Here is a 17,145-nt window from a genome sequence, read left to right on the forward strand (position 1 = left end):
AAGCTCCTGGAGAAGTATCCTTAAGTTTCAACTTGTATAGGTTGTAGCTTATAGAACCTCTACCTATGGGGGGTTTTAACAATATATCAACAGACATTAACTAAACAGACATAATGCCATTAAATTTTAAAGTTTTTGTTGTGAAACATTTTGAGAACCATGCATTGATTTACTCATATGAATGGTATTAAAAAGTGAATGTAGATTATCCAGTAAAATTATTTGAATCAGGACAAGAAGCCTGTTCTTTGTATATATCATTTACAAAAGACCCTTAGGTTGGTCAAAGAGTTTTGTCTATCTCTATCATTTAAAGGTTTAGAAAAGGATTGCGAGAGCATTCCCCCTGTGGTCCCTTTCACTTCAGTAATCCAGCATCAAATAAAATGGGATTAACCTGTTACCAAAGTTTACAGGATTGCTCTCCTCTGAAGTGTGAGGTAAAGAGGTCAGCATCTAGGTGAAAGGAGGTTGAATCTTAAAAGATGAGAAAGTTATTTGATAAGATTGGGCAAAAGAGGTACAAAAAAATGGGAAAAACCTCTCAAGAAGTTGTCTGTTTGTCAGATCTTAAAGCCCCTCACAATACAGCGTGACACCTCATTAACGGCGAACATTTGAGCTGTCACTGAAACACAACAAGTCTGCGACTAGCACAAGCAACAACTGCCCTGGGCTGCAACCGATTCGCCAAAGATGGAACTGCATGTGGACCGTATGCATCAAATCAAAGCAAACAGCCTTAACGCGCCCTGATCGAAGCCTCCTCACCTCCCAGGGGCTGCCGCCACACAGGAAGGACCACAGGAGAGGCCAGTGTTTCTGATTGAGCGATCACTAACAGTGGCGAGGGGAGAGCGGAGGTAATGATCTATAAAAAAGGCATTAGCGCTGGGGATGTGAGAAGCTGGTATACGATGCAATCGCTGGGGGAGATGGTGTGAGAATGGGACTAAAGGATGTGGATGAAATCCCCAACTAGGAAACAGCGCACTCCCTGTGCTTCAGTCCAGCCAAGCAGGATTTTCCAATGACCAAACGGGGCCAAGTTGGGTTGCAGTAAGGTCAGCCGTCAGTACACCCAAAGTAATTTGTTCATGCCATGTCCACTCATGTTTCTCCTCAGAAGATATAACTGAGGCATACTACTCGGGTGTACACATTTTGCTACAGCTGGAGACGCAAGAGGAGTGGTGGAGAGGAAAAAGAGAAGAAAATGAGAGGCAGAATTTATTTATTTTAAAAGCTTTTTTACTCCACCCCACCACCTCTATTGTGACCCTAATACGATTTTGGTCACGGCTGTCACTGACTCAGTGAAAGACACTTAGCTCCCTCATCTCTTCTGTCCCCCCCAACAATATTCTTATATTTTTTGTGCTCCTTTTTAGATGCTAAAAACGCTCTACGTAAATTCTTGCTGTTATTCAGAGGCAACTTAAAAGATATACTTAAAGCAATAAAAAGCAAAACAGTCTGAGAACTTTGTCAATAAGCTTCATGTAAAAATCAATTCCTCATATACTTTATGCATTTAATCATTTGCTTAAGCAAACACAAAACCAAGCAAGGTTATGTGTTATTGTCTTTTACTTTTGTTAATAGCACTTTGCAAGGTGCACTATGCAATCTGTTCAGTTTAATGGGCGGGACCAAAGAGGTTGACATGTCTTTACATCTGTGCGGAGATCTTTGTAGGTCACCTGCAACACGGCCACTTGTTCCATATACAAAAAAGAAAAGACCACCTTCATTTTTGCACCGCTTATATATATTTGGGATCTTTGAAGATCAGGCCCTTAGTTTGGTCTGTCTCCTACTAAAGATCCTCCGACGCCGCAGTTGAGCACCGACCTCGTCATGTCATCGACGGCTGTATGGATTTTCATTTGAATAATTAATGCTTCCCAATTTCACACTAATGGTTGAGAGGTATCAGAATGGTATCATTAGCCTCTAATAGAGATTTATGGTAAAATGGCAGCAATACTTTCTACAGCACCCTCCCCTCACAGACACCCCAGCCCTGTGCTCTGTTTTGAAGAATAAGCTGAAGTTAACCCCCCTTCTTAACTCCATCCCATCAGCTTTTTAATTAATGACACAGATTACAGGGCTTTGAATAGCATGTGCCTAAGGACGGGGGAGGACACAGCGGGCCGCCATATCTCTTCTTCTGTGTTCCCACTCATTTTATTTCCCCCCAATCATCTCCCCTTCTCAGCACTTGTGTCTCCCAAACTATCATTACAGGTTCTATTTTTCAACAGCCCTCTTTTCTTTCCAACTATTTGTCTGCTCTCTTTGTGCTTCCTTCAGATACTTATTCAATCTCCTTTCCATAGTGTCTTCTTTCTGTCTCTGTCACTTCACTTGCGCCTCCTGCAGGGAAAGAGCCCTACCATCCTATAACCTTGACGATGCAAGTTGCTTTCTGTGTGCAAGCATCTCCTCATCCTGTCAGATTGTATGTTTGCATTTGTCTTTCTTTGAAGGACGGCTGCAGGAAGTCAATGCTTACCAAGGCTGCATAAAACCTTATCAGGACTGACCGTTAAAGAGGGCAGACGGCATGTGGAACACGCCAGCCGCTGTAACACTTATAACATACAGTATCTGGATCACCAAAAATATGACATAGTTTTTAAAGCCGTGTCATATAAAATTTTTTCCCATTGCAATTTTTAAAATAAAGGTTTTATTTCACTTCCTTTTTTCCTTTCATAATGTGGCAAGCAGTTGCATATATTAATCTAACTCAAAACCTTTTAAATCCATATTTTACTGCTAATAGAGCTCACATACAGCTGCATATATACTGTAAATTGTGACAACTTAACCCATTCTGTGTAGCTTAACAAGTAAGGTTAAGTGGTGTTGGATAGTGTCCACAAAATGCTATTTTAAGTTTTACCGCCCAAAAAGGACAAGACTTTGACTAGGCTGTTTCAATACAGGGGCATGCTTTCATCTTAACAAAGAGTTTCCCACTCCAGTTTTTTAAAAGCTGGTGTCCTGAATGTGTTACATGTTCACACTTAAAGTCACTATATTTTTGGAGGACAGCCATGAATATTGCAATAAAAGCTACACCACAACCTGATGACATTAAAATGAACTTAAATTATTTCCATCCTGCCATCAGTTCTTACCAACTTTCCTGCTTCCCTATTGTTAACATTACCATAATTAACTACAACTCTATGGATTTTTGACCTAATATGTTCCCTTTTTTCACTACTCCCCAGAACCACCAGCAGCACGCACATTATTCAAAATGGGTGGTCTGCACTGCTTTTGTACCTATCCATTGTGTATGTAATGTTTATAGATCACCTGCTACACCAGGGGGCTCATACACTTCCTCAAGATCTACTGTCCTGCCGGTTTTAGATGTGTTCCTGCTCCAACAAAGTTGAAACAAATTACTTAATTCTTTTCCCAGCATGCCATCAAGTGCCATTTGTTTGTTTTTTGGCACAAGCAATTTAGTCCAGGCCCAAATTGTTAAAAATTTATTATCTGACTGGAGTTAAAGAGAGCTGTTTTGCAAAAACACAGTACCCACAGGGAATGTAGAATACTCAGAACTTGTTGCATAGACTGTCTCTCTGATGGACACTTAACAGTCAGTGCACATAGACTGATTCTGTTTAACTTTGCTTCTTTTGTAAAAAATAACAAAAAACAATAGATTCTCCCTTCAGTATTTAAGTATAAAATTAATTCATCAGAGTCAAAATTTATTTTGAGTGTGGACAGTTTACTTTTGATGCAAACCTGACACACTCACAAAAAAAAATCACAATACAATAGCTGAGAATGCTCTGTAGAAGTGGGTATGAAGACTTTCAAAGTCACTATATGTTTGGAGGAAAGCGAATATAAAATGAAGACAACAAAAGCAAAAGCAGATGAGGGAATAGTAGAATAGAATCATAGAATATATGATTCACTGGGTGATCATTAAAAGAAAACCCCTGAGGAGACCAGCAGCTAATTAGTGCTGTATCCTCGACACTTGGCACTTTTAGAGACAAGCTCCTCAGTGTGTTTGTAGCCCATGGAGAAAAAAAAAACACCAGGAAAAAAAAGGTTCCCTTACAATGTATTAAATCACATTATTTGTAACACACACTATAGACATTTCTATAGCTTGTATGCCAGTTGCTCAGATTTTTGTCCACACAAGAGAAAATCTGTACTTATATTATTAGCAACTGGTGAAGCAGCTGCTAGAAAATCAAGACCTGATAGATTACAGCAGCTTATTTAGCTATTAGAGCGGGAGAACAGTTTCTCGGTGTCCAGATTCACCCCTTTATCACAGCTATTTATCCACTTTGGTAATCACTGCCTCGCCATGCAATTGTACTGCCTCTCAACAGGGAAAATTCTCCTATTTTTTTTAAGAAATCCCACCAGTTAGATCTAAATACCACCCGGTCTTTACTCCAACTGCACTTTTACTTTCAATTCTCCATTTCAGTGGCTTGCAAAAGTTTTCCTATTTGTGGAATTTTAAAACATTTTATCATGTTAAAATCACAATGATTTTCTATCGGAATTTTAAGTGAAAGCTCAAAAGAGTATGGTATGCAATTGTGAATTAGGTGCTCATTCTCCTTTGCTAAACAGCACAGTCAATTGAGATAAAGAGTGTTAGTGAAAAGCAGTTGTCAGAACTTGCCACTGATCATTCATTTGGTTTAGGTCTGGACTTTGACTAAGCCTTTCAAATAAAGAGTAGAAATATTCTATAGCATTTGCAGGCTGATGTTTTGGGCCATATCACCATGCTGTGTTCTTGTTTCAATATTGAAACCATTTATTAGCAAATTCAGCCGCCATGCCTGAAGATAATGTGGAAATCATTGACGTTTTTACTTCTTTTGCTATTCATTAGTTAATACTGGTCACGTCTTGGTTGAGGTTTGGAGGACCCAAACGCAGAGGCAGAGAGGCTGAGGTGAATACTTGTAGATTTAATGAATACATTGGTTAACAAAGGCAGTCCAAAAATCCAACTAAAATGTAACAGACCAGAACCACGGAAACATCAAGGGAAACACGCACAAGGAGCCAGGGAGAGACGAGGTGAGAGGACAACAGCGACGACAGGACCAGCAACAACAGAAGAACCAACAAAGAGTGAGAGCAGAGGGAGATCATAAATAGCTGTGGGTTTTATATTTCTCTTTATTAAAAAATAAATTCCAGTATTTTTCTGCTAATCATTTCTTTATTAATCTACCTTAATGTTCATGTTCATCTGTGATATGTTGTAGGAAGTCACATTAACCCTCTATAGGGCACTCAGTGAAATATTTTGAAAATCAAAATTTCATGCCAATAGTGTTATTGGAATCTAGGACAAGACCTTATTACATTTGTAACATAAAAAATATGGATATCTTGATGACAAAAATCAATGTCAATGTAATAAAAAGAAATGCCAACTTCCCAAATATATTAAGTAAAATAACAAAAGTGTTTCAACAAGAAATTCATAAAAAAAAACATAGTACAACATAACTTTAGAGGCATTAATGCAGGCACTTACCTTTATTTTTTAGCTTATAAAACTAAATATAATTGTTAACTAGGCTTATTCAATTTCTAACTTTACTTTTTAACTTTTCAATTAGCTTTTGTACCTTTTCTTATTGACTTGTTTTCCTTTTTTTTTTACTTAATTTAGAGTAGGTAACATCATTCAAGGGCTCATCTACAGCCATGTATCAGTATCTTTACTAAATGGCTGGATACAGATCTTGTGCTTCTAGACCTCTCTGAGGGACAGGGGACTCCATTCTTAAGGGGTATGCAAGTGATCGAAAACCGTAACCAGCTCTATAAAGGGATAAAGGGTTAAGGCATGCTGTGTAGGCTGGGGCGTGGACAGCTGTTACTGAGTGATGAGGTGGCTTTAGTGATGAGGTAAAGGAGACATAAGGACCTGAAAAAGCTGCAGGTTTACTGTAATTTGAGTTTAAAGTGTTTTGGGTGTGGTGTGTTGACGTATCTACTATCAGAGTGCTGACTTCCCAACAACCTGCTTAGTAGATTGATGAGATGACCTCATCATGTAGGGGTGATCTTCTCTCCAAGAAACTTATAAGTAGCCGGGAGATTATCCAAGGCTGAGAGAACTTGCCTTTGGTTTAGAGAGATAGAATGCTGATGCTGCTGCATTACATATCTTGGATTTAGTAAAAAAGTAAATCCAGATTAGTGTTTAAACATTAATTAGACATTATTATGCAAAAACTGAACTGATGCTCTAGGCTTCATTGATTTACACATTATGGTTGTATGTTTTCTATAATACTGTGGTATTTGTGGTAGAAATTTGTTCCTGCAATTGGAAAGTACCTTGCAAAAGTTTACTAGATCTGTTGGCAGTTGAACAATAGTCTAGGTAATCATGGGGAAACAATATTTAATGAATAACGAAACTGCACAGAGCACAAATGATGACATGAAGAACCATAACACAGAGCAACAGAAGAAACCACAAATGAATAATGTGAACCAGGGAGCCTATATGAAGAGGCAAGTGTGTAAAAAGCTGTGGAAGACAAAGTTAAGAGCTGTCAGATGGAGATGAGGAACTGCTAAAACTAATGAAGGCAGAGGAGGCTAAGAGGAGAGAGATAAGAACAGGAGCAGAACAGAGAAACAGGGTAAAGGTAAGCTTATAGTAAATAATAATATAAACATAAAAACACTATATTTAACTAAAATGGAGCCTAGGCGGGAGTTCAACTGAAGACACTAATTGCTCGCCTACATCCACCTGCAACACAGCCAATCAGCTTTGAACCATACCTTCACGAAAACCAATCGGCATCCAAAGTTTATCTTAAAAGGCCTGCAATCCGCAACTCATCTGCTACCTAGTGCACAGGCGGTGGTTGTGCTGTGTGACTTGATTCAGATGTCCCTGTTTCAACCCACCTCTGCGTTACACGTCTCGTTTCAACTGGTCCGGCAGAAGGGCCGCCATGTTGAGCCTGGTTTTGGCAGAGGTTTCTTCCCAGTGGGGAGTTTTTCCTTTCCCTTTCCTTTCCGCTTCTCTCAACCTGTGTTATCCAAGCTGGACTTCCATCTTCCAGGTCCCTGAGTGAAGCTCTAGTATCAGCTCACGCAGTCCACTAGATCTCCCCATAAAGCTCAGCATACCGTCTCGCTAACCGGCAGTCTACAGACTGACCAATTTCATCTATCTCCACTCCACCAGCAGTTTCAGGCCTGGGGGGGAAACAGTCCTAATCTTTACTCCTGTTCATGCATATCTATCAAAATTCAACACTATGTTTCCTGCCAAGTCGTCAGTCAATTTCCACCAATTGAATTAAGACTTATTATGCTATTGATATGTTAGTGACAGCTGCTTAAAGCCCTGGTTCCTATCTAATGCTTAAGACCTATATAGAATCCCATCATTTTTTGCTTGACAGGATGTGTTTTCACAAAAATACATTAAAATAAATTTCTACAAACCTTCATATTTTTAGGATTTTATGATGGAGAGCTTCAGACTTTTGCTACATTTGCGTAACCTCTTTTTTGTGTTTCTTTTTCAGAACCCTGCTGTCCCAATAACATCCAAGTATGTTTCCATCACATAGTGACGTCTTTAAGGCTTAGGGAAGAGCAGTTTGGGAACTGAAGTCCAGCGTTCTTTTCCTGTAGATAATAGTTTCCTTAGTGTTGACAACATGAAAGGTGGAGGAACAGGATCAGAAACAGAAGTGCAGAATAAGAGCATGTGTCTCTCCTATACAAAGAAATTGGGTAAGACTTTAATGAAACTGACAGACGGCCATTCACACAGAGCTTGGTTCTGTTGAAGGAGCCTTTAAGTTAGAGTGGTGTATTCCTGTCCACTGTCCCTAAATGCATGCTTGGTAAGTTGGATTGCTGCAAAGTCAACGACATCAAGCAAGCAATTATCGTATGTCACTTCATCCAAGAGGTGTGATTGCTGCAAGTTAAAGACCTGATGCACTGACTCTGCATAGTTTCCTTGGACAACCTTTCACCTAAACTGCCTATATAATTTTTTGAACTGATTCTTTAAAGAGCCTTGAGCTGACATGGGTTTTGAATCAACGCTAAATTAAGAAAATGAACCGAAATTTTCTTTGAATTGTAACCGCAGTTAAAGATGACCCTGCAAAGGAAATAACAACCGAGCTGCTGAATAGTTTTTGCTTTGAACAATTACAAAAAATAAACTTTACAAATATATACTGAGATTAAAAAGACTTACTCCAATGCTATATATTCCTAAAACATCACAAACGGTTCAGCCTTAAGATTTACTGGTTCCTGATCAGTAAAATCAGCTTCCAAAAAATCCCAACAAATTTATTTGGATAAAAAATATCTAACCAACAAGATTCAACCATGCTGAGTGTCTTTTGAATACCATGGAATCAGGTCATTTTCTCCAAGGTGTCTTACACTTGTCAAGAATGAACTCTTTCATGACCCTACATAAAGCCTGTGCTTTAATGTATGTGGGTCATGTTTAGAGTATCAATTTTACTGGTTTACTATTGCAGAGTGGTAGCTGGTACTCAGTGAAGCTTGCTTAAACAGTTTGCACCATTATGCCAACAGCAGGCCTTAAGCTTTCTTTAAACAAGCAAAATTAAATATACATCTTTAGGCAAACCTAGAAATATAAGAAATGCATGAAAAATGACATGTCAACTTTCTATGAAGCACGAACATACACAGCTTTGTGCAAATCTGAGAATTGATTGCATGATTATATATACAGGCTTTGCTTCCAAATTGTGCGGCGAAGCCGACAGGACTGAGCTGGATCCCACTGTGAGATAGACTGGATTTTACATTGTCCTTATTAGCTACAAACAGCGGGGGGACTGGTGGCTTATGTATAGTACCAGACTGCCAGCAGGTTATTTCTGTGCCTTTGTTTTTTCACTTTTTCTGCACTTCTCTCCTTCTCTAAAGGCAATGGACATGTAATTACACTTCATCTCATTTTTTATTTCATTTTAATTGCCTGCCTGGACGAAAATGTGGTAATTTTCCACAGAAGCTACAAAGTAAAGGTACAACTAACTAGCAGAGGAAAACATTCCAGGTTGAAAATGGCCACAAGTTCTCAACATCTCAAAAAATTTTTACTTGAACAGCAGAGCATGGCAGCACGGATCCGGATCCCCGATCTTGTGTGACAGGTTGGAGAGTCTGAGGGGCCACTGAGGGAATCTGAGAGCTTCATTACTGCTGAGGAAGAACGCGGGGGCTGTGTAGGAGGAAGACACTGCTGTCCTGACCTCTTATCAGCTCGACCTTAGGGAGGAGCTGTTGTGTAGTGAAAGTTACACTAAGACCAGGATGGAAAGAGTGAGAGAGGAAGGTTTTTAATAAGCCACAAAGAGAATAGGCTGGAATCTCTCTACTGAACCACTGAAAGTTAAGGTGAGAGGATGGGGTGATAACAAGATGTCAGTCACTACAGCAGAGTCATATTTATGAGTCATCACAAAAGCCCTGTTCTACAGAAAGGTGGTCATACTGATTATCATTGTGCATTAAAAAGCATTTATGTTCCACTTAGAAGCGTATTGAGGAAAATATGTTAGTAATTCTGTTTTGAAGCATTTAAAACCTAGTTTTTCCAGGGTGATGGTTATCTTAAGTGAGTCCTCACATAGAAAGAATTATGGGTAAATTTGTTTTTCAAGCCCTAATATACTTAAAATCATACATGCATTCCGGTATATCTCTGACTAGAGATATTACTGCTCCCTTTTGGGAAAATATCAGAATGAAATTATTTTCTTGGATTCTTGGTAGAAATCTATTTTTAACCCCAGTGAGGTAACTCCTGCTACTAATGGGGGAGTGATGTCCTACTGTTGAGAGCAGTGCGCTTGTGCTCTGAAAAGGTTGCAAAGTACCCGGTACGATCCCCAAAACCGGCACTCTTAACCCCACACTGCTCCCCGGGCACCGTACAATGGCAGCCCATATCCCCAAGGGGATGGGTTAAATGTAGAGAGTTAATCTCATTGGTCTTTACTTTTGACAGACAATAAAGTTGAATTCCATTCTATTATATTCTAAAATAATTATCTTCTCGGAAGCTATTATTAGTCTGGTCAGCCGTTCCAAAATCAGGTTGTGATTATTATCTTGCTACTATTAGGGCGTAATAAACTCACACATCATCAATGATAATTATCCTAAGGATATTTACAAATCAGTGTGTTAGTGTGTGCGTGAATAGGTGAATGACTGAACATCATGTAAAGCACTTTGATCAAGTTCTATAGTGCCAAATAAGTATAGGCCTTTTACCATTTATAAACAAAGACATATTTATTTTATCTGAAAGCATAATGTTTATATATTTTTACAATTTTGGTATAATTACTGCTTTAAGTGGTTGCTTTGTCTGCTAAAGGCATGTTTTACATTCTCTATAATCCAGTTAACAATTAATAGATTAATTAATCAGTTAATAATTATTTCAATAATCGATTAATCGATTTGTTATGTCACAAATTTTCCCCATGTAATACCACTGTCTCCCCTCCTTGATTGTTCACCATGTTTTTATCTTCTATCATGAGATTTAGATCTAAGTTCAAACAATTATTCAGACAGCAGCTAAAATGGAAGTATGATTGGTTACCTCGGCTTGTGACACTGCCACATGCAGACACTGCCGCTCTAAGCAGTAATTGTTATAACTTCTTTTTTTCCCCCTCCATTACATCTGATGGAGCGTATCAAATAGCAAATTAATGAAATCAATATTGTATCTACGGTATATGTCCATCGATTTAGCACACTCCACCCTCTTCCATTATTAAAGGCACATCTGAGTCTGCAATCATGACACTTTATGAAGATATCGGGGAAGAGATGAGAGCTGTAATTTATCCCAGAAGAAGAAGGTACTAAGCTGAATACAAATACAAGAACTGCAAGTGAAGGTGATCGAATGGAACAGAGTGAGAGAGACCACAGACCTGCAGAACAGAGATTGAAGATCCTGGAGGAAGGTGTGAGGGAGATAAGGTGCAGATAAAGGAAGGAATTTAAATGAAGTACAGGGAAACATGTAAGAAGTAGATGTATCAGGATAAAGACCAGGATCTTGTAGATGAAAAGCGGTTTTTGCACCGTCTGGACAGGTATGGAATTTCCTTTAATAGTTTTCCTTTGCTGGCCTAAGTAGGAAAAACAGGAAAAATGTATTGAAAGAAATTCTAACTAACCAAATGCTTTTCTTTCTCTATTATCTGGAAGTTATAAACCCAAGTTTCTGAAAATTGAAGTGTATTTTATAACCTAAGATGTTCTACATGTTTGTTATATTTCTACTTATTTAGTTTTTTGACAACTACTGTACCTATATTTTAGAGTCATTAGAAACCTAACAATAAGAGCATAAAATATTAAAAAAGAACAAGTTCAGCTTATGTTGGCCTCTCTGCTTTCTAGCCTAGGAGTAATGTTATAAAGTTGGCCCATTTGAATTTGTTTTGTGTACCATTAAAATGTCAAAAAAGCATTGACACTCCTATTGCTGTATGGGTACCTCCAACCCAGAATCCACAGCGGCTAATGTCTCTTCCCCGGAACAAGGTGTTCCCTCTTATTTATATTATACCTCATGGTGAAAAGTTTAATTTAGTTCATGAGTGATGGCTAAATGAGGCAGGAAATGCGGGGGGACCCTGTACGGAATAATGCTGATGGTGTTTCGGTCAGCAAGGGTGAAAAAAGCAAATGTTTCTAATCATAGGTCCATGCATGAATCAACTTCTTTTCTTCTCTTGTTTTCCATGAGATATGGATAATAGACAAAAAAAAGAAGAAAATACAATACAAACTTCTCTTACTTCAAAATATGTGTGGTTTGGACCACAAATTAAGATATCATTGCATTTCTCAGTTAAAGTAGGGTGGGTAGACCCAGAATTCTCTGAAGGGAGTTTATAAAAAGCATAGGATGATCTTAAGTTCCTCAGAATAACCAGAAGGGAGTCATTCTACAGAGGGATGTGTATTATACCTGGTACCTTTAGAACTAGATCATTAATAAGTGAAAGGCTGGAAGCAAAGGTATTTAATATGAAAAACTGTGCTTTAAATAACTGTATTGATCCTTGGATTACCCATCTCTGGCTTGAGACATCTATTATTTTTCAAAAGAACTGATTTACATCTATGTAGGTGCAATCATTTATTGTTTCACTATTTTAAGCTACCAAGATACATTTCTGGTAAAAAGAATACATTTAGATGTTCACTCCAGACAAAAAACAATCTGGTTTCTCCCTATAGACAGAGATGGATTTCTTCCAATTACATCATTAAAAAGATCTACAAATTGCCCTCTGTTATGGGTTTTAAGGTGATATCAAAATCAGTAAATTCTATGCAAACAAGCTGTTTTTTTTAAGTCAAAAAAAAACTGTATCTCATAATGTAGCTTAATTATCTGATAATGAGATACTTTATCATTATTTTGACTTAGCTATCTCATTATTATGACTTCAAAATGATGACGTTGTATACCATTATTATGAGATATTATCTCGAAATATATATAGTATCTCATAATATTGAGACTGCTAAGCCATAATTATGAGCTTCTACATCATTATTTTAACTTGGCTATCTCCTAATCAAGTAATCCTCTGGAATGCAAACAACTTTTAAATTACATATAGGTTAAAAATAGTTTACATCTGCTTATACCGACCTAGTCGGTATAATCACATGCAGTAGTGTTGCACTGTGCTTGCCTTCTATAAGAGGGCACCAATGTTCAACCTTAAGCAGAGACATTAAGGTTGGTGTAAGATAAAAATATATGCCAGAACAGAATTATGAAATGATAGAAAGCCAATCCAGTGCAGGAGTTTTTGTGAGTAAATATCTCCTTAAGCTATCGGCTAAATAAAGCCCATTCAGGCATGTTGCATAGAAAAGCAGCATCAAATTCTCAACCAAAACTATGGAGGATGAGGATGTGAAGAAAAGGGGAGGGCATCGTGTAAAGCATTTGTAACAAGATAATAAAAAAGTCATGACACTGAGTAATCCCTACTAAATGTGATGACTTTGATTAGACTTAAACAACTTTTATTTTATTTTTTTTAAACAAAATTTCCTTTACTACAGTTTTACATACACTAAAGTAACAATTATTTGATGCTTTTCCTGGAGCCAAGTTTAACACTCAACCATAGCCACCTGTTTAAGCACAGTGCCACCGATCATGTTACCGTCTACATAATTCACACTAGGTAACAAGTAGTCTGACAAAATGTTAGAATGACATAACTTGTCTTTAACGATGGTTCTAAGACAGAGTATGTCTTTAAATTATAAATTTGCATCTCTGTTTATGAAGGATTATAAGAGTTTCCCATACTTTATTCTATTTATTGTTTTTTTTTTTTATTCAGAAACCTAACAGCTTCAGGATCTTGGCACTGATGTCTGGTCTGATTACTCTTTTCACACATCTTCTCAGCTCCGCCCAGTTCCCCCTGCATTAGTCTCTATTTGCCCAGCCTTCAGACCAGACAACAGTGCCAGATTATTTTCGAGCCGTTGGTGGGAACTTGATTAAGAAGAAGTTGATTTAAGCTTAAATCTGTATCAGCACATCAAAGCTTTACTAAACAAACTAAATTGGCCACAAAATCTTGATTGTCTGCTGATCTTGGAGGTGATTTGATTATATGTAATTTTATGTATATGGCTTCTACTAGCAAATACTACGATGCAGACAAAAAAAAGAAAAAAAAGAAAAACAAACAAGAGGACACTGGAGTCAAGCTGTCCAGCTCCACCAATGAAAAATGGAAAAAATTGCAATTATTGGTAAATTAAACAAAAGTTCAAGTTCATTCCAACAGGATCCACTACAGGATATAAAGGACAGGATATTATGGAAAAATAAGTTGGATGAGAGTTGTTGTTGACCACAGTTCCAATGAAGTGTGGGTCTGACCACTGAAGCGGCTTCAGCTGGGTCAGTGTTTCACATCGTAATGTGGAAAAAGACACTGGGTGGCTGGAATGACAGAATGTGCTAATATGAGGGAATCGGATATAAAAGTGGTGCTTGCAGGCTTTAGATCACTGGTAAAAAAGGGCTCTTACATCAAAAGATGAAAGCTGCTGTCAGTCACACTTCTAAGGGAAGCTTGTAAAGACCTAAAATATTGGGAAGATGGTTTTGATTTGAATTTGAATTACTCCAATTCTCTTCAATCTTGAGGCTGCAGCAGACCGTGTAGCTGAAAGCCCACAGTAGATATTTTCAAACATTTTTTTTTTCTCTCCATATCAGCCCTGACAGCACATCAGGATCTTGGCAGGCAATGTGACCGACTTTGATGATCTGCTGAAAAGTCATCCTAAAACAATACCTAGGGTCATATAGCAAAGTCCATTCCATTTCCTCTGACCTCATGTAGATTTCCTATTCATGTGCTCATCCTGTGGCCCTATTCTTACCCGTCCCACCCATTACTAAATATTTCCACTGCACTTTGTTGCAGCTCTTTTTCTTTTAATGACACAACCTCTTGTTGATCCCAGCACCTTTTAGAAATGCCTTATTGGTCCAAACAGTTGCATGTTTCAAGTGCTGAACAGAAAACCAGCAGTTCTTTTCTTACGTGTGCAGTCTTGATGTGTTGTAAATTTGTTTCATGTTTAAATGAACTGTTACAAGTAAAGTACATTTCTTTTTCAAAATCTGCTATGTTGTAACGTTATCAGATCAAAGATATTTACAAGGTGAAGTCCAGGGTTGCAGACGTCGAAATTTAATAAAGATAAAAAACAATACTGAAAGCCTTCCCTCCCACTTACGTCAAATAATTTGATGACATCCCCTGCTGCTCACATTCCTCTGCTTGATAAATTGTATACTTTCTTTTTCACTCCAAAACACCATCACAGAAATCTTTGCATTATGCTCACTGCTGGGTCCTAATCTGTTTTACCACCCTGCATCGCACAATTAAGACGTAGCGACAGAGGAATGATAAAGTTGCTGATGAGTCATTGTTGCTACAAAGGCATCAGTATGAAAGAGAACATTAGGAAATTGTGGGAAATACATACTATAGGGCACGCATTCGTATTGGACTTCCAGGTATTTGTATGTTCCTGGGCATGGGTCTGGAAAGACATCTGGTCCGGCCACCACAGCACACTGTGTCCTGTTGTTACACCTGCAGAAATCACAGAAAATGTAATTATTAAAAAGTAAAACCAACAGTAATGAGCCGCACAATTAGATGATAGTGAAAATCCCAAATAGTAAAATTGCCCTTTCTATGATATAGTTCCTGAGAGCCCATTGCATGCTCTAAATCGTAAGGATTTGTCTAACAACACTAACTTTAACTAAAATACTGGGATTTAAAAGACAAACCAGATGATTGATCCCCTCCTGCAATTACTGTGCATCTGTCTGATTAGAAAGATGTTAGATTTAAAAATTAAGAAAAACACTTTGTCAAAATGTCAAAACACAATAAACCCAGACTTACAGAGCTATTTGTTTTAGACAGAAGAATCTGAACTCTTATTGAGTTGGTGTGAGAAAATGGTAAACTTAAGTTCTTGCAAAGTAAAAGCTTAGAAAAAACATGCATTTTTAATGTGCAAAGTTCAAATTTCATAACCCTGCACCTTTGTACAAACTATATATTATTTTAGGAAGTAGAATAAAAACAGTGACACTACTACAACAACTACTACTGACAATGATAATTAAAAAAAATAATACAAACATAGATGAGATGTTTGTGTCTTTAAACTGTATAATACAGTCAGGAAGGAGTGTTTGGATGCACTAGTTGGTAGGTTTTATTTTAAGCTTTTAATGTAATTTTTTGCCCAGGGTACGTTGAACAGGAGAGATAACACAATAACTAAACTGTTTTTATTTTAAGTAGCAACAAACATCTGAAGTATTTCATTAAGTGTAGTAATAAGGTGTAAGGTTTGGAAATAGCCTTTAAAAAACAACTAGAACAATGTTAGATTTTTAAATACAGGCATTGTGCTTAAAGGAGAAGTTCGGTTTTTTACACTTTAAGCCCATTTTCTGTAGTGTCCAGGATGAAATCGAATGATCGACACCAAAAGTTTGACAATTGCTCCTGTCTCTGCTTTTTGGCTCATTTAGAATCCACCCCTGGCTGCTTTAGAATGGCTTGCATAGAGCATGTCCGATAATGTCCTTAAAACAACCTTAAACATTCTTTTTTTAAAATATGCTACTCACCGGGTCGTCAGCGCTGTTCAATGATGTTCCAAAAAAAGTTTCGTAAAGAAAAAACGTTCCTGTAGTGTTTTATTTAGCATTTTGTAAATCCCATTGAGTTCTGTAGGAATAGTCAATATTCCCCTGCCACCGGAAACGGAAATGGGGCCTGTTTACACAGTTGTAGTCTTTTCGCTTCACTCTGTGTACTCCGACGTCGAGGTGCTAACGTCTCTGTGAAACACTTTAAAAAACTCTGAAAATGGAATACTAAAGGTGGATTCTTGATTCTCGACGTCGGAGTACACAGAGTGAAGCGAAAAGACTACAACTGTGTAAACAGGCCCCATTTCCGTTTCCGGTGGCAGGGGAATATTGACTATTCCTACAGAACTCAATGGGATTTACAAAATGCTAAATAAAACACTACAGGAACGTTTTTTCTTTACGAAACTTTTTTTGGAACATCATTGAACAGCGCTGACGACCCGGTGAGTAGCATATTTTAAAAAAAGAACGTTTAAGGTTGTTTTAAGGACATTATCGGACATGCTCTATGCAAGCCATTCTAAAGCAGCCAGGGGGTGATTCTAAATGAGCCAAAAAGCAGAGACAGGAGCAATTGTCAAACTTTTGGTGTCGATCATTAGATTTCATCCTGGACACTACAGAAAATGGGCTTAAAGTGTAAAAAACCGAACTTCTCCTTTAAACAAACAACTGTAGGATTTAGCTCAATTTGCCTTTTTTTTTAAAGGAATTTGTTTTCTGAAACATAAAACAGGATGAAATTAATCTTAAAAAAAAAAAAAAAAAAAAAAAAAAAATGGTTGGAGTATTATTAC

At 37.7% G+C, this 17,145-nt stretch overlaps 1 protein-coding gene across 24 annotated transcripts in view; it reads right to left on the bottom strand.

Moving 5' to 3' along the window:
- Window positions 1–17,145, bottom strand: part of LOC119792225 (adhesion G protein-coupled receptor L3-like) — a 359,986-nt gene that overhangs the window by 142,350 nt on the left and 200,491 nt on the right. For all 24 annotated transcript variants that reach the window (XM_038298763.1, XM_038298761.1, XM_038298759.1 and 21 more), the window contains exon 5: window positions 15,151–15,260. In XM_038298763.1, the coding sequence (XP_038154691.1) occupies window positions 15,151–15,260 (110 nt within the window). The remainder of the gene's footprint in view (window positions 1–15,150; window positions 15,261–17,145) is intronic.

This window comes from Cyprinodon tularosa, unplaced genomic scaffold (genome assembly GCF_016077235.1).
Source record: "Cyprinodon tularosa strain WSP-4 unplaced genomic scaffold, ASM1607723v1 ctg414, whole genome shotgun sequence".
Lineage (NCBI taxonomy): Eukaryota > Metazoa > Chordata > Actinopteri > Cyprinodontiformes > Cyprinodontidae > Cyprinodon > Cyprinodon tularosa.